This window comes from Notamacropus eugenii, chromosome 2, assembly GCF_028372415.1.
Source record: "Notamacropus eugenii isolate mMacEug1 chromosome 2, mMacEug1.pri_v2, whole genome shotgun sequence".
NCBI classification, from domain to species: Eukaryota; Metazoa; Chordata; class Mammalia; order Diprotodontia; family Macropodidae; genus Notamacropus; species Notamacropus eugenii.
Genome location: NC_092873.1, coordinates 458,920,786 through 458,942,356, shown reverse-complemented (window position 1 = coordinate 458,942,356; position 21,571 = coordinate 458,920,786). Strand labels below are relative to the sequence as shown.

At 35.1% G+C, this 21,571-nt stretch overlaps 1 protein-coding gene across 3 annotated transcripts in view; it reads left to right on the top strand.

Annotated features, from left to right (window-relative positions):
- The window catches only part of HMCN1 (hemicentin 1), a 487,951-nt gene that overhangs the window by 234,218 nt on the left and 232,162 nt on the right, over nt 1-21,571 (top strand). For all 3 annotated transcript variants that reach the window (XM_072648379.1, XM_072648380.1, XM_072648381.1), the window contains exons 12-16: nt 2,196-2,337; nt 3,905-4,032; nt 5,193-5,306; nt 11,349-11,507; nt 19,351-19,545. In XM_072648379.1, the coding sequence (XP_072504480.1) occupies nt 2,196-2,337; nt 3,905-4,032; nt 5,193-5,306; nt 11,349-11,507; nt 19,351-19,545 (738 nt within the window). The remainder of the gene's footprint in view (nt 1-2,195; nt 2,338-3,904; nt 4,033-5,192; nt 5,307-11,348; nt 11,508-19,350; nt 19,546-21,571) is intronic.

The window sequence follows — 21,571 nt, the reverse complement described above, 5'->3', positions numbered from 1 at the left end:
AAGAATAAGATAAGGTACCTGCCCTAAAATAATTTACGTTCTTACAGAAAAAATAAATACTTAAAGAAAAATAGAAATATTACAGGACAATAAAGTATGTTAATAAAGTACAACTTATTATTAGAGTACAATTTTACACATAAAAATGCTGTTGGACTTCAAGTGAGGGAGATATAATTTTGTACGGGGATGAGATCAAAAAAGCCTTTGTGAATTATTCAGCATTTGAGTTAGCCTTTAACATATAGATGGAAATTAAACAGATGAAGTTGGGAAAGAAAGGCATGACAAAAAGAGAAGGTATAATAGACAAAGACAAAGAAGTACAAAGCATGAGGAATGTTGAAGGAACAATATAGTTAATATGTTTCTCGGAGATGATTCCTCATATGACATGTTTGCAAAACTTCCATTGTCTCCTGGTGACCCTACTTTTGGATTCTTCTAATTTTGATATTTATCTAAAAGTCAATGAAGTGGAATGGATTCTTCTTTAGGAAAAGCAAGTGTTCCCTTTTTTAATCCCCAAATGAATCATGGTTGAGCTAAAACAAAAGGTATTCTTCATCTTTCCTCAATTTTCTTTTTAGTGATGAGGGTCCATACCTAACTATCTGGTTGGTTCAATCAATCACTCCTTAAACAAATATATGTTAAGTGCTCTCTGTGTATTATGCAGCATCCATGGGATGAAAAAACAAGTGAAACAGTTTCTGTAACTGTATCTTCTTGATCCTAATTGACTTTTCTCTTATTTCATATGTTCTTACCTCCCCCTTGATTTTCCTTCTGTCAGTGGTAATATCCTTTCTAGTGCCAGAGCAGATCTCTCACCTTCTGTGGGGGTGATGTCATCACATCTGTGCATTGCATCCATACTTATTTTGTGACCCCTAGCAGGACCCTGTATCCCAACTTTATTTGCAAAGTGACCTTTCAGCTCTCTGCATCCTGGTGTGGGTAATGGATGCTTTCTTTCACTTTGATATCTGAACTGCATTGGGTGGGAGTTGCTGGGACCAGTGCCAGAGAAACTCAGGAATAATATGCTGAATAGGCAACAGCAGCTTATGGCATCACGTTTGGGTGAACGATCTGAAAGTCTCCTGAAACTCTACAGCATTATTGTGCCAGTGCAAGCCAGACACATAAAGCACTTTCTCTTTTTCAAAGTTCTAGCACAATGTAGGTGCTCGATAAACAAGGAATAACAAGAAACATTCCTTCTTCATGTACTCTTCTGAAGTACTCTGCAACACCCACACATGCATGCACCATTTTCCAGTATCTCAGAATTGATAGGTCCCAGATGGAATCATAAGTCAAACTTAATAACCAGTTAGTCTGCAATCTCCTATTTCTTGATTCCATTTTGTTACCTTCAGTGAACATTTATTAAACACCCACTGTTTGCAAGATAGTGGTTGAGTGAATAAGAACCAACCTTGGGCTCATAGAACTGTCAGTGAGAACCCAGTTCTGAAAACCATCCCTAATATTTTTTCGTAGCTTGAACCATATGACATAAAACAAGAAGAGAGGAAGTGTATGGTACAACCTGCCAGAGAGAAGGGGCTAAATCTAATCCTTTGCTTAACGTGCATAAGAAGTGTATGTGCACTGGTTCTGTTTATCACATTTTTATGATGAGGATAACAAAAAATGACCAGAAAAGGGAAAAATGAAGAAATCTTTTATTTTTTATATTCAGATACTTTGTAAAGGTCCACTTGAGCACCATATTAATCTTCATTTTCTCTCATGAAAATTTTTGTAAAATATCCTTTTCAACAGCATCATATTTCACAGATAACTCTGTCACAAATAGGTTGGTGAAATATTCAGGTATCAGATTCATTCATTCATTTATAAAGTACCAATTTGTTTTTATTTATTAAGTACCATTTATTAAGTACTAATTGTGCAAGAAACACTGTGATAGAAACTGGAACAGGTACCTAGTTTAGATATAAAATGGTCCTTGACCTCAGGACTTTACAGTCTAGTGGGGAATAGGACATAAAAATCTTTGACTGAAAATACCCAACATCAAACAAGCATAGTATAGAGAATGTCTAATTTGAGAGCCAAAGGAAATGGTTACTGCCTTGAGTAAGACATACCTGATAGCAGATTTTGTTTAATGAAGTTATTATTGTACATATTTATTATTCTGGTTTTTTTTTAATTTACAGAGCCACCCAAAGTTACGGTCATGCCCAAGAATCAGTCTTTTACAACAGGGTCTGAGGTGTCCATCATGTGCTCTTCAACAGGTTACCCCAAACCAAAGATAGTCTGGACCTATAATGACCTGTTTATCATGGGTTCACACAGGTACTGGAATAGTATCATACTCTTGGGTTATGCCTCATTTTCTAAGAAGTGAGGATAGTTTTTAAACTCCTAAAATAAGTATTTCTAAAAGTATCTATGAACTTTTAAAATATTTTGATAATTATATTTTAATATAATTAGTTTCCTTTGTAATCCTATATATTTTGTTTTATGCATTTAAAACTATGATTCATAAAACTGTAAGCTTCATCAGACTGCCAAAGTGGGGGGGGGGTCCTATGACACAAAACAAGTTAAGGACTTATGCTCTAAAAGAAACTTATTAACCTTCTGAAACTAAGGGAGGTAGTGCCTTAGCTAGCACTTTCATATATTCCCCAAAGCATAGCAAGAAATGCAATCCGAAAAATAATGAAGAATGACTTCAAATACTTTTTAGGGCATTGGAGTTTGAAATGAGGATGCCTGGGATTCAAACCCTGCCTTGGACACATACTAGCTATGAAGCCCTTGGAAAGCCATGTTGTGCTCCATTTCCTCAACTGTGCATCTAGGGGATTGGATTCAGTGGCTTCTGAAGTAATTTCTAACTCTAAATCCCTGATCGTATGATTCAGTTATCTCACCATGTGGAGTCATTCAGAATCACCCTGTAAAGTTTCAAATTACAGTCCCAAGTTGAGAACATGCGCTTCCTAACAACATATTTATTCAAATAATCAGTAAACATTTATTAAGTGACCGCAAAGTGTCAGAAATTCTCCTAGGTGCTAAGTGATGTTTAATATCATTTAGAGAATGCATCTTACAGTGCCATTGTTATTTTGAGAACTCTATTGAGGAAAAAGGTCCTAAATTTGATAATGACACATTTTCAATAGAGAACTTCATGGTTACAAGGCTGTTCACATTCACAATCTCATTTGCTTATCAAAACAATACTCTGAGGTTCACAGAATAATACAATATTCATATCTTATATGTGAACAGATAATCTTAGTTTTCTAGAGGTTAGGGTCTGGCCCAAGAGTACATAGTTAATGGTCATATAATCAAGATTACAACTCAAGTCTACTGATTCCACTTCTGGTAATGTTCTTGGAACTGTACCATTGTTTTCCTCTCTAAAGGTCAATACAGAAATGAGAAAAGGGACATTAGTTCTAATGAAATAGGATGCAGACATTGTGAGAGACAAGCATCCCATTTCCTCATCTTATATGTATGAGAATTTTATGCTTCATTAGTTTTTTAAAGCCAGTGAATCCTGCCACATGGCAAGAGTATAATGAACTTGTGGGGCATAAACAACAAAGCTTCCAGCTATAGGGCTTCTGTTACTTTGGGTTTGGCATAAAGAATCTAGCATTTTGAGCCAGACTGCATCCGTGGGCTATCATTAACTCATTTTAGGCTCTTAAGAATTCAGTGCCAGGTGCCTTCATTCATCCCGTCTATCAGTGGTAACACTGATGGTTGTCCACATTTATTGCCATCTAAGTTGTCTATAAAACAGTTTTTCCTTTGAAGAAAGACATTGTGCAATGATATTGCTACATTACAGTATCTCCAGTTGAATGTAATATAAGATATTCTTTTCATCCAGGTATAGAATGACCTCAGAAGGCACCTTGATTATAAAAAACGCAATTCCCAAAGATGCAGGAGAATATGGATGCTTGGCTAGTAACTCGGCTGGGACAGACAAACAGACTTCTACTCTGAGATATGTTGGCAAGTATACATCTTTTAGAAGACCAATAAAGATGAGTGAATAATAAAAAGTGATGATAAAAATAATTATAGAAATGCTATATTACTTTACAACAATTGATAATCATGAGATACATATTTTTAGATTTTTCTTACATTTTGAAATGCAAAATATAGTTTATTGAAACTTTAACATTTGTGAGTGGATACTTTGTTTAGTCAAGGAAACTTACACATGGTTGGCCCATTGTTTGATCCACCCTGCTGTTTCAAATCCTTCTTAATCTTACACATCCAAAGTAGATGAATTCAGTTTCCTTCTGCTCATTCAAACTGTTATCTCTGCCATTATTTAAGATGGATTATGACATTTTATTTAATACTGTATGCATTTTATGTGATTCATTTTATTTTTCTTGTATGGTTTATAACAATCATTAACCTTCAACACTTCATGTTTAAGCACTGACATGTTCTTGTGTTGACTCTTTTGGCACTTCTTACACAAAGCTCCGAGCTCTGTGTGTAATTATATATTAGTATTTCCCATTATTAATGATGAATAACTATTGAATAGCAGCATTAGTGATGATCCTTTGCCATTAACTTTTTTCTTCTGTAAATTTCTAGTTTCTATGCTGTTGCTTCTTCTTCTTAAAAAACAAAACCCTAATAACCTGTGATGCTTTGTAAATCATACTTCTGGCCTGAAAATATAAATTCTTTGCCTATAATTGGTCAGCATCAGCATCAAAATAAGGTGGAAAAGTTTATAATTCATATTTTACAATTCTTAAATTTGTACTTAATTAATTTACTCCTATAGTTGCAATGACAAAATTTTAAGTTTTTTTCTCTTTAAAAAGCATCCTTCTCTCCTTAACTCTTTCACTCTATTTTCGAATGGAGATTTAAAAAAAAAATTGTTGCCTAAAACTATTGAAATCTACTTCCTAATTGTGTACTAATCTATTTGGGAAAAATATATTTTAATTTTTTTTGCCTTAGAAATGTTTTTATGTACGTCCACATTTATGTTTTTAATTATACATATGCATACTATGTTATATAGTATAGCTATGTACACACTACCACAGTTCTTAATTTATTCATCCTGAAAACATTTTGGAACAACCGCTGTGCTAGACACTGCTTATATTATATACCTTCTTTCTTTTCAGATGCTCCAAAGTTGACTGTAGTTCAGAGTGAACTCTTGGTTGCCTTGGGGGACACAACTGTTATGGAATGTCAAACTACCGGTGTTCCCTCGCCTCAGGTTAAGTGGTTTAAAGGTACATTTGTTGAATTTATCTGTTTCATTTTGCTTTTTTTTTTAAAATGATTTGTTAAAAGTTTGTTTTGGTGTGAGTCTTAGCAGCACCATAAAAATGTGTTTATGACCTCAGTGGTGACTGGAGCTTAGAGTTTTGAACTCTTAAGTTTCAGCACTTCACATCTGGTGTAGATTACCGAACCGTGAAAATTAAAGACGGAAAAGTTCTCTGCTGGTCCAGCTGAACATTCTCTTTGTTAGTTTAGGATTCCTTCCTGTATTGTAGCATATTATCCAGAAATACCATAGTCAAGATTTAAAATATCCTCACAAATTTGAGTTTATTTTCTTTAGAAGAGCAGAAGAGTGTAGTGGAAAGAATACTAGATTTAGGGTTAGAAGAATTGGTTACTACCTTTTGGAACCTTAGTTCCCTCTTCAGTAAAACATGAATAGTGACATCGTTCACCTCCCTAGGGTTCTTAGTTTCAAAGTAGACAAGCATAAATTATCTTGTCACAATAAAGTGCTGTATAAAAAACAAGTATCTGTAATTATCTTGATCATAGGATTATAGATGTAGAGGTAAAAAGTTCCTGAGAGGTCATCTAGTCCAATCTCCCCATTTTATAGATAAGGAAATTGAGGTCCCATTTAAATTATTTGGCCAAGATCATGTAGCTAGTAAGTGGCAGAGCTAAGATCTAAAGAGTTTCTCTGGCTACAAATCTAATACACTTTCCATTATATGCTGCATCTCTGATGGTACTTCATCCACCAATGTAGATTACAACTCTTGTATGCCTCAGTAGATTATATCCATGAGTCCTTGTTGTTGAAAAAAATCATTATTTGTAGAAGAAAACTCCTGCTTTTAGTCTTTGGACTTAGCTAGTCTAATCTTTAGACAATGGACCTACAGTTTGTCTATATGGAAGGCTCAACTACACAGCAATACATTTTTAAAATGTGATTTCATTGGTATTGAGCTGACAGAGACTGCAACCCATCTATCAGTTATTAGATAAGCCTTAAAGCATTGTCTGAGACTCAGAGAGTGACTTATTTGCTCATGGGCACACAGTTTGTAAATGTCAGGGGTGGAATTTGAGCCAAAGTTTTCCTAATTTTGCCTCATCCAGCACTCTGCATTTGACCAAATTGCCTCCACATAAGCTATGAGGGTGAAGATGCTCACCATGTTGGCTGACATTCATATATAGCTTTATGGTTTATGAGAACTTTGAATAATTGGTATTATATGATCCTTTCAGCAAGCCTTTTAATGTAGGTAATTAAGTTTTTATCATCCCAGTCTTAATAAGGAGATTTCTCTTTGCCTGAAACATCTTCCTTTTCTCTTTATATTTGTTGAATTCTTATCCTTAAAAGTTTGACTCAAATGCTATGCTCTTCAGGACACCTCTGATACTCCCTGTCTGACCTTCTCTAAATCTCATATGACATTTTATTTTTTACCTATTTAATGAATTCTATTATAGTTATTGTACATATTTTACTGTCTTTCTGTTTTACACATCAAAAGCAATGACTGTGTCTTAGCTAAACATTGTATGTCCCCCTAATGCTTTGTACAATACCATACACAGTAGGCATCACAGATTTATTGAATTGAATAAAACTTAAATGACCTGCTCAAGGGCAAACATTTGGTAAATGGCAAGCTTGGCATCTGAATTGAAGCATTTTAATTACAAATACCATGAAGATGTTACCATTAGGAAATTTTGTAGAGTTTTCAAAAAGCTTTCAACAGTTAACATTTTTAAACAAGTTTAAGTTTCAAAGTGTGTGATGGAAAAAGGAAGCCTTTATTATTGGGTTTATCGTACATTAGATGCTTCCTCACTCTAATTTATAACTTGTTTTGTTCTGCTTAAAACTGTTAAGCCTATTCTATAATAATATTGCAGCCTATTAGAGCTAAAAGAGATTTGACGTTATTTATTCTAGGGTTCCTTAACCTGGGGTCTATGACATTTAAAAAAGAAAAAAATCTTTTGACAACTTCATTTCAGTTTAGTTGGTTTCCTTTGTAATCCTATGTATTTTGTTTTATTCATTTTAAAACATTAGACTAAGAAAGGCTCTTTAGGTATCACCAGTGGTTTTTGTGACATGGAAAAAAAAACACACACCAAGAACTTCTGAATTCAGCTAATTCACTCATTTTATATATGAGTTAACTGAAGACCAAACAGGAGAATTAACACATCTCCTGGTTCCATAGAAAATTAGTAAGTCTGGCCCTTGGAATCTAGGTCTTGAGTAAGATGACTGAATTGTCTTAACTCTATACTTCTAAAATCATGTAATAGAATTATACTCATTTGGCCCTTCTTTAGGATCCTGTGATGAGGGTACTGATCAGAGCCAGGAATTAGAGTTCTATCTTCCTCTAATGATTATAGGCTCAGTACTTCTCAGTTTTAGTGGATCCATGTAGATGAAAGGAAAAGTATCCTTACAAGCACTCTATGAAAAGGTGGCTAGTATTATTAGTTGTAAAATGTTTTGTAATCCTCAGATGAAAAATGTTAAGCAATTCAAAGAATTATTGTTATTCTGTTTGTTATAGCCCAAACATTCCCATAGTAACAAGTTGATGTCATAATCATAAAATTATGAATTCACCTCGAGCCCTGGGAAACATGAAGTGAAAAGAAGAAAGTTTTCATCCAGAAAACAAACACATTTAATGATAGAAAAGGGCAACACCATTTCCTTTGTCCTGTGGATTAAATATTTATAATGGCATTTCCTCTGGAGGGAGAGCTTTTCTTTAATTGTTTTCACTAATCCAATTGGTTTCTCTCAAGACAAATTATTTTGTAATGACCAAAAATGTTTGAATAAATAATGGGAAAAATATTATAAATCTACTTTATATCCAAGAGAAACAATTTGTAGAGGCTGTCTCTTTTTAAAAAATCAAAGTAATCCCTAATACACTTTCAGAATTTAAAAAAAAAACACACATGAGGAAACAGATTTTACTGATTATTATTTCTATAACATTCACAATGAATATTCTTTATGAGAGCAAACTAAATTGGAGAAAAATTATTCCGATTCTATCAAGAATCTACACAAAGCAATACATATGGCCAGGTAGTTTCTCCCAAATGGCTGACTGCTCTCGTAGGTAATATTCTTATCTCCATCAGGTAACTGGATTCTACATTGTGTGGAGAGAAGAGAAAAAGATGACAACAAGAGAACTTGAGAATAGTTCCATAAATACCTTTGGATAAATGTTCTATTTCTTCCTTTAACCATAAGGGAAGTTATTTTCCTTTTCATCAACCCTTCTCCAGAAAATTCTAATTGAATAGTTCGTTGAAAAAACAAATATCTTTTTTATTTCACTTGGAGTAGCAATGACATGTTCTAGAATTACAGATTATCTACCGAGCACTCAGCTTCTTCATTCTAGGACATGAAAAAATTGAACAGGGTCTGAAAGGGAATCAGGGAGATGTTTAAAATGTTGCAAAAATGGACCTCTGGGGAAACATTAAAGGAACTGAGTTTATTTAACTAGGGTACCCTTGTGACTTGGATTTAGGTGAAGGGCTCTGTATAGAGGAAGATGACCAGCTGTTCTCCCTATCCACTAAACATGGGCTACAGTGGTAGGGACTTGGTCAAATGAAAGGATAAACACAATAAATAGGGAAATTTTGAGTCCCTGAAATAGGTCCTAGGAAGTTGTAAATTACTCTCCTGACATCGTGTTAAACGGTGGAATTAAATGATCATATGATGATAGATTCTGAAGTAAAAGAAACCCCAGAGATCATGGAGGTCAGTGCCCTCATTTTGGAGATGAGGAAAATTATCTTTACTTTATCTCCATCACAGCGGCTATGGATTGCCTCTAAAATTCATAGCTAGAATTTCTGATGAAAAGTTTCTGAAGTAATTTGATATATTTTTCTCATGAAAACAAAGGAAGGAGAAAAAGAATATATACTGGATTGCTTTCAGTGAAATTCAGCTTTGCTACTTTTTAGAATTTTAATTTGTGGGGGAAAAACAACTCAACCAAAATCTTTATTTAATCCTGTGATGACCAAATACAAGCACAGAGGAAAGAAGTAAGAGACAAAAACAATGTACCAAGAGCAAATACTTTAAAACTTGATGAATAGCAAGGTCACACTCCATCCTCCCATGGTGGGAGGAAAGTTTATGTCAACATCATCTGCTTTTATTTATGATAATTTCTCAGAGGCTCCTAGACACGGCTTTATTTGCTTCTCCCCATTTTCTCATGGTATGTAGTAGCAAACTCAAGAGGATGATTACTTTTTGGAATGCTGAAAAATACTTAGTTTTGGACCAACAACTGTTTCTAATATAATTTCTTTTTATTTGAGGCTCTTTTAGAAAAAGACATCTGCCCATTGCTTTACATCTGTTGAATAATATTCCATTTGGTGACCTGAAGAATCACTAGAGTTGTCCCTTTGTCATTTGGAAGCTGAGCCAGCTCCTTTCATGATTTCCAGAACTGCAATGTACAGGGGGCCCTTTCGTAGTTACAAGGAATGCTTGCATTTATAGAACACAGTAGAAGCTATACTTCAGATTATAAATGTAGTGCTTCAAGAAACCTTAGCATCTAATCCAAACCCCTCATTTTATAAATGAGAAAATTGAGACCCACTGTGGTGACATATCCAAAGTCACAGAGATGGTAACTCTAAGTGATTCTCAAACCATTCTTGAAAGCATTAACCCTCAAAGAGCTGCATCTCCCCTTTTACTTCTTCCCCCCGACACACACACATTAGAGGAGCAGTATTGCCACATAGACCGAGAGCTCATCATGCCAATGGAAGATAAGTAAAATTCTTTAAAAAAAGAGAATACTCTTCGGCTGCTTTTGTTCCACAAAGTACTATAGTTGTTTTCTGTGATGTGCTCCCCCTACCTTCCCTGAAATTTAGCTATTATCCTTTAAGATGCACATAGAAGAGAACCTGTATTTTTATGGTCTGTGCAAGTAGGTAAGGCTGCCACAAAATTGTGAATACAGTTGGCCTCTGAGCCAAGAAGACTGTTCAAGTTGAGCATCTAGAATATGCTGGTTATGTGATTGTGGGCAAGTCCTTTGACTTCTTTGTGCTGGAGTTAAATATTTTTTGAGGGGGATAGGCAATTGGAGTTGAGTGACTTGCTCGGGGTCACGCAGCCAATAAGTATCTAAGATTGGATTTGAATTCAGGTCCTCCTGATTGCAGGGCAGGTGTGTTCTATCCACTGTGCTGCCTAGCTTCCCCTCTAATTAAATCTTTATTAAATCTACTTATGAAGCATAAATAGAATAAGTTTCTTCCCAGAATTCCTTATGCCAGCAATCACAGATCCAGTCAGTCTTTAGTTGACAAAAGGATTGGATTCTAAAGATGGTTATTTGGAACTGAGAAAACATCTTGAAAGGTTTTTGGAGTCATGAAAAAGCCTACTTAAACAACAGTGTACCTGAACATTATATATTTATAGTGAACGAATAGCAGAAATATCCACTGTATTATTTGAGCCAAGCACAAACCCCTGGCCTTAACAACTTCTAGAAGTAGCTACTGGCACTGTATAAGGCAGAATAAAACGGGTAAAGTGAAGGGAAATTGTCTACCTTTTACCAACCCTGAGATGGTAAATAGATCAGATTTTTTTTCTTTCTTCTATATGGGGTTTGTGAAGTCAACAGCTTTTTCCCCAATTTTTTGGGACCAGTGACTATTCCTTAACTACTGTTTCCCAGTTTGTAGATTTTGTGATTATAGGATTAGGTAATCCTATAGGAATACAGTCTGAAAAACTAGTTCATGAATGTGCGTTGTGTTTTTCCCAAAAAAACACTTCAGCAGCTTCTATCTTGAAAATGTATATTCTTATATAAATATTAAGATATTCTTGTAATAAAACTGTTCAATGTTTTTGCATTCAATATGTCTCAGAGCAAATATGATTAATAAAAATTATGGGAAATGTACATTTTTAAAATTTCCTTCCTTATATTTCCATTTAGGTGATCTTGAATTGAGAGCTTCAGCATTTCTCCATATTGACTCACAACGAGGCATTCTGAAAATTCAAGAGACCCAAGATTTGGATGCTGGTGATTACACCTGTGTAGCTGTCAATGAAGCCGGAAGGGCAACTGGCCACATAACTTTGGATGTTGGCTGTAAGCATGCTGTACATGTCCGTAGAGAAGGGGTGGATTTTTTCCCTCTGTTCTCTTATCATTGACATTTCAGAATCAGCCACTTATTTTTCAACGTTCAGTTAAATTAAAATTCGAAATATAATTGGCTACCAAACTGAAACCTTGATGTTAAGGAAGAGTTATGATTTCCATTGCTGAGATTTGATCTCTATTGTAGATACATAAGGATCATTTTAAATGAGGGATGTTCAGAAATGTTGCCATCGAAAGCCATGTGCTATAACACCAAAGTTGAAAACATATATGTCTGGACATTGGAATTTAGAGTAAGACGTGGGGTTCTACTTTGGGAATACTAGAGGTAACACTGGTTATTCGTTGGCAACTTGGTCTTTTAATTTTCACAAATCTTTTATTGCACTTCAGTTCTAAGAATAGTGTTCTAACCACTCACTAATGCCAACTCCCAATGGATAATGCAGGGTCCTCAAATGCTGTGGTAGCCACTTGGTGGTAGCCAAAATGATCTGTGCCTGTTCTTCTTGGAACTAAAAGCAGTATCTAAACTATACCTTGGTCATGTTCTCATTAACTTAAATGCACAGGATAGATGTCTGTCCTTAAGAATATTATAGTAGTTTTCTTAGTCCTGGATATCTTGCACTAAAATGTGTATGCTGAATTTTTTAAGGTTAAAAACTTTACCAAACTATGGTTGACTTTATGAATTATTGGAGGAGTGTATATTTTGTCTTACAGAAACACACAAAGAATGGAGAGGAAGGGGAAGGGCAGAGAAGGGAAAGAGAGAGAGCAAAGGGAAAGGGAAAAGCAGGGAAGTAAGAGGAAGGGAAGAAAGGATAAAGAAGGAAAGAGGGAGAGATGTTTGTAAAGAGGAATGGAGGAAAGGGAAAGGGAAGAAAAGAAAAGTAAGGGAATAGGAAGGTATATCACCAAGGCAATATTCACAGCACTGGTGGTGACGGTGAATGTGTCAGGGTAGTTCTCAATTGCATTGGTGCTACAGAAGAGAAAAAAAGGAAGGATGAGGGAAGTTGAAAAAAAAAGAAAAGGAACTTCCCTAATGAAAATTTCCATTTAATCACTAAGTCCAATTGCTTTAACCTTACTCCTAGGCAAATAGAATCTGTAATTAACTTTCATTCCATTTGCCAAACACTTCTGAGCTTTAGCCATCATTCTCTACTGTTACCTTGTGTGTGTTCATCCTTTGTTGCCAAAGAAGACCATGCCATCAGAGAAATGATGACATGACTTGCACTTGACTTTGTTTTGAGTGAGGGAGGGCTGTGCAGGTCACCAGCCTCACTTCTCCTCCAGAGCCATCTGAATCCAGTGACCAGATATTCATCAGGATGACTGGAGATGACCCAGGATGAGGCAGTTGGGGTTAAGTGACTTGCCCAAGGTGACACAGCTAGTGATTGTCAAGTGTCTGAGGTGAGATTTGAACTCAGGTCCTCCTGACTTCTGCACCGGTGCTCTATCCACTGCACCTTCTAGCTGCCCCTCCTGTTACCTTGAGTTTTTAATGGAAAGAATAGATCTCTTCTTAAGCATAACATGGCAGCCAATGGTATGATAGGAAGTGAAAGAAAGGAAAAACATAGTAGAAGATAACCCTTATTCTCTCTGAATTTCTCATTCCTTTTTTACATATACCCAGAGATTGCTTCCATTCTCAATCTCCTAGATATGTCTTGGCTTATGCTCTACTTTCTATAAAAGTAGTAGAATTAGATAAGTCCTGTGCAAGATGTCTGGAAAAATTTTTTTCCAGTATTTACTTACATACTTTAAACATTAAAAGATAATGCAGAAATGTGAAATTAATGCTCTAGTACTTAGAATGAATAATACCTAAGGATTACTAGTTTTTTCCTTGTATTTAAGAGAACTGAAGAGAAAGATCTTGTGAAATATTGAGTGTCAAGACTGAAGTACTGCATAAATGATCTTCCTTTGCTTGCCAGAGTGATTTGGAATTCTAACTCCTTTATTTAAATTTAGGTATTTTGTGACTTGAAAGAAGAACGTGCATTTAGCTATATTATTCTGGCTATTTTTTTCCTTTTAAGTTCTTCAATTACCAGTTTTGTGGTTCTGTTACTTTATGACCATGACACCAAATTATATTTTAAAATTTTAATGTAATTCTTGGTTGCTTACTTCTTGTGGTGAACTTTTTTCTCTTTCTTTTTTCTACTTCCATCCACCCGTACCGCCCCCCCCCACCAACCGTAGCTTTAATTTGTAGCCATTTCAGGTCAACAGGGAAAGTTACCAACAATTTTTATTCTTCTGAAAAAAGAACTAGTAGACTATGAAGTCATTCCAAGGAAAGGAACAGTGACTATATCAAACACAAAGTTAGACCTGGCAGAGATTTCTTTGTAGCATTCCGCACTGCCCTGGATTTCATTCTGAGGTTATGGTTTAGTATTTTGTGGTCTGGTACATTCAGAGCAATATGCTCAGTCCCTTGGGAAGGAGAAAATCTTATATCAATCTGTTTGTCTCATGTGATGTGATAGTTGCCATAGTTAATATCTATTTTAATTATCACTGAGATAAACAAAAGAAGAAGTGTTTTAAGGGAAGATCAAAGTCCATTTTCCAGTAATCTCATAATTTCATTAAAAAAAACTATTCCTATACCACTTATCTTCAATTATTAATCAATATTACTGACTTAAACCTATGGGGTCTTTAACAAACAAATGATCCTTTTTTAATAAGGCAGAGGAATCGTGATTGCAATAACTTGTCATCAATAAGTACTATCTTAAGTGAACTATAGTATATACTCCATTGAATGGTTAGGACACAACTGAAATGACTTAAAAACAACAAAGTATTTGTGGTTTCATGAGATCAAGCCTTCTCCCTGCAAAAGTAAGTATTCCAAGCAGAGGGAGTTAAGAGAGTTGAGTAGTAGGTTTCTAGAAGATATATACATGTTTACTCAGCAGGAGGTTAAGTAAGATGATTATCTGAATTATTACCAAGAACAGGCATTAAGACATTCTTTACCACCCCATTTGGGGCATTTTTAGCAAAGATACTAGAGTAGTTTGCCATTTCCTTCTCCAGCTCATTTTACAGATGAGAGAATTGGAACAAACAGGGTTAAAGTGACTTGCCCAAGTTCACACAGTGTCCATTTGAATTCAGGTCTTCCTGACTCCAGGACAGGAGCTGTATCCACTGAGCCACACATTTCAAACAACAACAAAAACTAACCAAAAAAACCCCCCAAACCTCCCATAGCTTTTTATTTATTTGTTTCAGTGATTGTTTTCCTGGAATTGTGCAGATCATTAAGAGGAAAGCACGTCCTTTTTAACCTGATTTTTCCAAATTGGTCATCTCCATTGCCATATTTCACCAAGTACTTGAGAACCTTCATTTTGTAATGAATAAAACTGTGAGCAAAACAGTTTATTTATTGTGGGGAGGATCCTTTCACGGGATCACAGAATTTCAGGGAAAGAAGGGACCTCAGTAACTATATAGTCCAAACCATACCTGAAAAAAAGTCCCACTATAACATACCCTAAAAGGCATCATCTGGCCTTTGCTTGTAGACCTCTTGTGAGTGGAAACCCACTATTTCCCATGGGAAATAAGCAGCTTCCTCTGGTTAGATTCCAAATGCCATTTGGTATTAAGGAAGATACTCTGTGCAGTCCCTGGCCTCAAGTAACCTACTCCTCTTTTGGATTGCCCGTAATGTTAGGAAGTTTTTCCTGACATCAAGCCTAAATGTGCTTCTTTGATACTTCACCGCTTGCTTACTCCTAGTTCTGCCCTCTGGGAACAGAGTAAATCTAATCCTTCTTTTACATGACAATTTTTCATTAGCAGTATCTAGTAATTTCCATCTCTCAATCCACCACTTTGGCAATTAGAACAGTAGTTAAAAAGAATTCTGTTTAGCACGTTATATGAAGACTACTTCTGTTATGACATTAATCAAGGGCCAAAGTTGCTTTGCTCTAGTCAGCAACTAGTGAAGTGTTCTTATCCTAGTGAGAATCTTAGCCTTTAGTGCTCTTTGTAGTAATCTGTTTGATTTGTAAGGGCAAAATACTCATTATTATAAAAACAATTGTTACAAATTTCTTTGTTTTATTGAGGAAGAAGAGAAATGGTGCCTAATTTTGGTGAAGAAGTAGAATTAGGATTATGTGGAAAGTACAGGATGAAACATAGCAGATGAAGAGATTAAGGAAGGAAGTCCCCCCCACCTCCCAATGGAAAGGTAGATTCACACAGTTAGGAACAGTCGTTGCCATACCTACACTCCCCATCACAGTCACATTAACCTGTTTATTGTCCCTATAGAACAGTAAAAGCCTATTTTGTGATGACCAAGTAGATAATGTGATTCAACTGCTTTGACCAAAATAATGGCACCTGTAGCATTTACCTCATAGGATCATTATGAGAAACAAATAAAAAATAGAAGTATGGTTCTTTTAAACATTTAATTGCCACCTTCGTGTCAGCTATTGTGATTTTCCAGCTTTGCCTTGGCTTTCTGCCCTGTTTCTATGATTCACTGTTGCTCACGGTGCTGATGGGACAATAAAATGGGTTATAATGAAAATGGTTTATTACCATGACTCTTCCCAGACCTCGAGTTTCTGAATATCCCTCGTATCTAGGTTTTCTACTCTATCCCCATTATATATCTGCCTTCAGTCTCAGCTTGACACATGCTAAGATTGTTAGGCATTTCATTTTTATGACACCACAGTCGTTACCTGTCCTAGAACTAGAATAGTGCACAGGATGAGTTTGGCTAACTGAGTGACCACTTCATAGACAGGTAGATGATTAAGGCTTGGTCCAAGGGACTGGCTGTCTGTAAAACTATTCTATTTTACCAATCTTATTCCCTTTTGGAGAGTTTAATCCCATATTAATGGATTGAGATAATGCTAAGTAGAGGAACATACACACACATATACACATACAGACACACAACACATACATATACATACACCGTTTTGAACATGTTATCAAGCTACAGTGTATATTTTGTATACACAGTGTATATTTTGTAAGAGCATGTATTTTGGATTCAGTTAGAAACACATTGAAAGCCTAAAAAATTCACACCTTTATTTGCAGAGTGCCTTGCTCTTGTACTTTTCTACCTAGTAAAAAAAAAATCATTGCTAGAGAAAAAGCCTACACACACACACACACACACACACACACACACACACACACACACACACACACACAGCCACAAAGCCAATTGATGGCATCATGTTTTAAAATCACAAAATCCTGATAACAAATATTTATTAAGTGTATTTAAGGCATAAGGCACTCTGCTAAGCCCTATGGCGTTATAAAGTTGTGCAAGAAAGAGTCCAGAGGGGGAAGATAGCATTCTAGATACCATATCCCAAGAAATTAAAGATAATTTTTATTAAATCCAGAACTCTTACAATCAGAGGACAAAGTGAAAATCGAATCCATGTGTCACCTCTGTTAAAGAATTCCTATATTAAAAACTCCTGGGGATGTCATAATCAAAATCCAGAGCTTCTAGATAGAAAAAAATACTACAAGTAGCCAAAAAAAAGTGTCCAAAAACCAAGGAGACACAGTAAGGATCACATGAGATTTGACAACTGCCGTATTAATGAGGAGGAGAACATGGAATCCAATATTCCAAAATGCAACAAGTAAAGGATGACTTCTGTTAATAAACCATCTGGCGAAACTAAGTATAATTCTATGAGAGTTGGAGTGGATGGCGGAAAAATGACCTTAAATAAAATAGAGGAGTTCTACGCATTTTTTATCCAAGGTCAAAACTGAGTAGATATTTGAAATGGAAATGTAGGATCAAGAGAAACATAGGAACACACATTTTATTTAATTAGAAGAAAATCTCTTGGGATAAATTATCTATGTGCTAATTGAAGGATAAGAAATAAATGTTTCTCCTGATCTTTATGTTTTTAAAGGTCACAGACACAGGTCCTGTGGAGGGTTTTGCTCTGTTTGAATGATACCGTAAGATAGAAGTTTGGAACAGAAGACTATTTTATTGGTGGTGGGAGGGAAAGAATTGTGACTGCAATAACTTGTCATCACTAAATGCTGTCTTAAGGAAATCTGTTGTAGATACTCAATGGAATAGTTTTGTTGTTAGTAATTTATTAAATTAAATTAAACAGTCATCATATTTAACCTAAGAATCAACAACCTCCATCTTCCGTAGGAATCCTTTCCTGTAACTAGTACATTGTTTCTTCAAACTACCTTTTCCTTTTGTATGTATTTTGCATATGTGTATGCAGGTTGTTTCCTCTCTTAGATCTAAACTTCATTAGGGAAAGAACTTTTTGTCTGTATCTTTGTAACCTCAGTGCTTAGCTCTGTGCCTAGTACATAGGAACGTACTTGATTTATGTATTCGATGAATTCTTGTGGATAGCTTGATTGGACCCTATACTTGATTTCAAAATATCAAGTTCACAAGTCTGATTTGGAGAAGGGATAGTTAGACAGCGACTCATTAGATAATAATCTGGGGATCTTAGAGGACTTCCAGTTCAACAGGAACATATATAGCATGACATGGCTCCAAAGTTTGTGCATTAGATACTGTGCATTTTCATCTGGAATCTTCATTTCCACTTCACAGCTTGTTGTCACAGGATACTAGGAAGTTTGGTGTTTATTCTATGCTTATCTCAAAATCTTGAGAGAAACAAGCCTCTTACAATGCTTAAATTTATGCAATTGTCAGTGTCTTTTGACCTCTTAATGTACATTCCCTTGCTCTTTGCCAAGGAAACACCCTCTTCTCTTCCCCCCAGATTAACAGATTATATGCACCATAATCCATAGTGCTAAATATTTCATATATTATTGCTGGTGAACTATCTCTTACATATTGGTTATTCCACTTAGCTGGTCTTACAGACTGCTCCCACCATACTTGTTATTCCTTGTCTGAGTTCGTCAAGGTGTATCTGCTATATCCCTCACCTGTATTCAATACATTTTGTTTATTGGAAGGCTGGGGAAAAGGCAAATGCCCACCATGTTTCTGGTGCAGAAGCTTCAACTCATTTGCTAGTTATGGTAGATCCTAGACAAAATGGCATCGGGGACATTTCTTAATTAAATAAATACTTGTTTATTAATGTACTAATACTCTTAATCCTTTCTTAACTCTCTTTCTAAAGTGTCCAGAATTAACTTTTCCCATTTCAATGAACTTCATGCTCTATTATTCTTACTCATCTTAATGATTCTTAAATTTAGATCTTTCTTTGAAATCCAAATGTGAAATGAAAAGGGTATTTCTGTTTTGAGAAATGAATGGTATTCAGAGCAGGAGTAAGATTTCTAGGATATGCGGTGATCATTTGTTATAACATAATTTATTTTAAATGCTAAATTTTGTTAATGAAGTCATTCTAAGTTAAATTCTACCCAAAGAAGTTACTTAATTTAATACCAAAATGTCATTATTTTTAATAAGTTCTACGGAATGAGTGTCAAAGAGAGAACATTACAGTATTATCTAACAAGTAATATAATCCTTTGAAGAAAGGATACTTGATTTAAGGTGTCACATTACTGATCTATGTTATTCTGAAGATTACAATTTAACTTTTAATTTGTAAGATAAGGATAGAAATATTCACTTTTTCTGTGTTGCAGGACTTGCAACTAAATAGATAAATATCTCTGGAAAAATTACATATAAATTCAGTTAAAAGACTGAATAAGAAAACATTTATTAAAGGGACATGAATATTATAATATTTCTCTATTTTTAATAAATTTATCTTTCTTTTAGCTTCCCCAAATTTTATACAGGAGCCTAGTGATATATCCATGGAAATCGGTTCAAATGTGACATTACCTTGCTATGTTCAGGGATACCCAGAACCAAAAGTCAAATGGCGACGACTGGACAACATGCCTCTTTTCTCAAGATCCTTTGCAGTCAGTGCCATCACTCAACTAAGAACAGGATCCCTCTCTATTATCAGTAGGTTAAATTAAATGAATATGCACATCTATATACACATTGATATAAGTACATATGCTTTTCAGTATGTGGTTTATGCAGATATTTTAACTATATCAGAGTTAAAGGGTATAGGACACAACTAATAAATAATATTTTGTTGACATACCAATTTAGCATCACCATGTTGAATTAACCATCAGCTCCTCCTAGGAAGGTATTTGACATTTTTATCCCTCTGGATTTGCTATAGCAGAATAATATAATAAGACATCTCAGGGTCACAACAATAATAAGTGGATCAGTGAATTTCATCCTATTTGTCAGCTTTGAACTAATTGTGTCAGAAAACCACAAAGTGTTATTGAAAATTATTTCATTTAGCTTTTATTTTTATCTATAAAACCTTAAGTTTTATAGACAAGCATTCTGAAAACCAATATGGAAACCTTGGATTATGGGCAATGGCTATCTGAAGCAAAAATATCCTATTTTAAAGTAAACTTTCTGATTATCTACATGTTAACTTTTCATTGCATCAAAAATCAGTACATTTTGAGTGTTTATTAAAATGCATTCCATTTTCCAACAAATATTTGAAAGCACTAAGAAGGCAAAATGTTTGGATTACTAGCTAATTTTTTTTACTTTTTTTATAGATCAGGGGGAGAGCAGAATAAGGCCAAAGAACCAAATCTGCCCAGGTCCTTGAGCCAAGAATTTTTTTTTTAACATTTTTAAAGCACTAAAATTTTATTTAAAAATGTAGAAACAATACTTAGCCAGAGGGCTGACCTACTCGTTGTAGTTTGCTGACCCCTGGTGTAAATATTTTGGCACACTGCCTACAATTAAGAACTTAGGATTTTCTAGAGTCCTCAATGAGCTACTAAAATCCAAACATAAAGTGAGTTAACTCAATCAACAAATATTTTACCAAGTCTACCACATGCTATGGTGGATAGGAAAAAAGAAATACGTGTCAGAGACCCTGTTCTCAAAAACACTTGTAGTCTATTTAACGAGATAAAATTACTGTACATGATATGATTAAAGAAAAATGAAGTGCTAAATTGTGAGGTGCTGACCATACTAGAAATTTGGTGAAAGGGATAATTAACATGTGGATTAGTCAGGGACTAGTCTTCACAGGAGAGGTAGTATTTGAGCTGACCCTTGATTTTGGTTGCATGACAGAAAAAGCATCCTAAGAACTGGTGTTATTCAAAAATGAAATACCCTATCTCTGAAATACCCAGCTGGTGCATATCCTCTTAATGAAGGTCTTCAAGCAAAAGCTGAATTAACTGTGTGTTGGGTATATTGAAGCAGAAATACATTTTAACATTTGGATTAAATTAAGAAACACTTAAGGTTCCTTCCAACTCTGCGTTAATATGATTTTGTAGTTTCATGAAGGAAGGGTAGTATTTAGAAAGACGTGCTAGAGAAAAGAGAACATGTCAGGAAGGGGGCATAATACCAGCAAAAAGGACCTACCTACCGTTGCGGTGAACTCCGAGAAGGTAGTCCCATCTAGAATGATGGATGTGTGTATAAAAAAAGTGGGAAATTCATTTGGGAAAGGAAGATAGATCAGATCAGAGAGGGTCACAGAGTAGTAAGTACTTGATGTGATGGGCAATAAGGAGCCATTATAGGATATGGAGCAGTATGATGATATCATGATGAAAGTGGTTTTTCTGGATTTTTATAAGGCAAAGCTGATTGTCAGTTAAAAGTTAATCATAACTCCAGGTCAAACATTATAAATATCTAAAGAGAAATGGTAATATCCAAAATTATGAGAAAGCGATAAATTTTAGTAGCATTCAGTGACAGATTGGACAAATGCAAGAGAGAAGAGGGAAGAGTCAAAGATAAACCCAAACAAACTGTGTAGCCTCAGAAGCTAGAGAAGCAACAAGGCCACTGACAAAAGGAAATGGTTGGAAAGAGTTCAATATAATTGCCAGTCATATATTTTTACTTTTTCAACAGTTATGCCAAGAGTCAGTTTTAAAATTAACTCAAAGTTCATATTGTG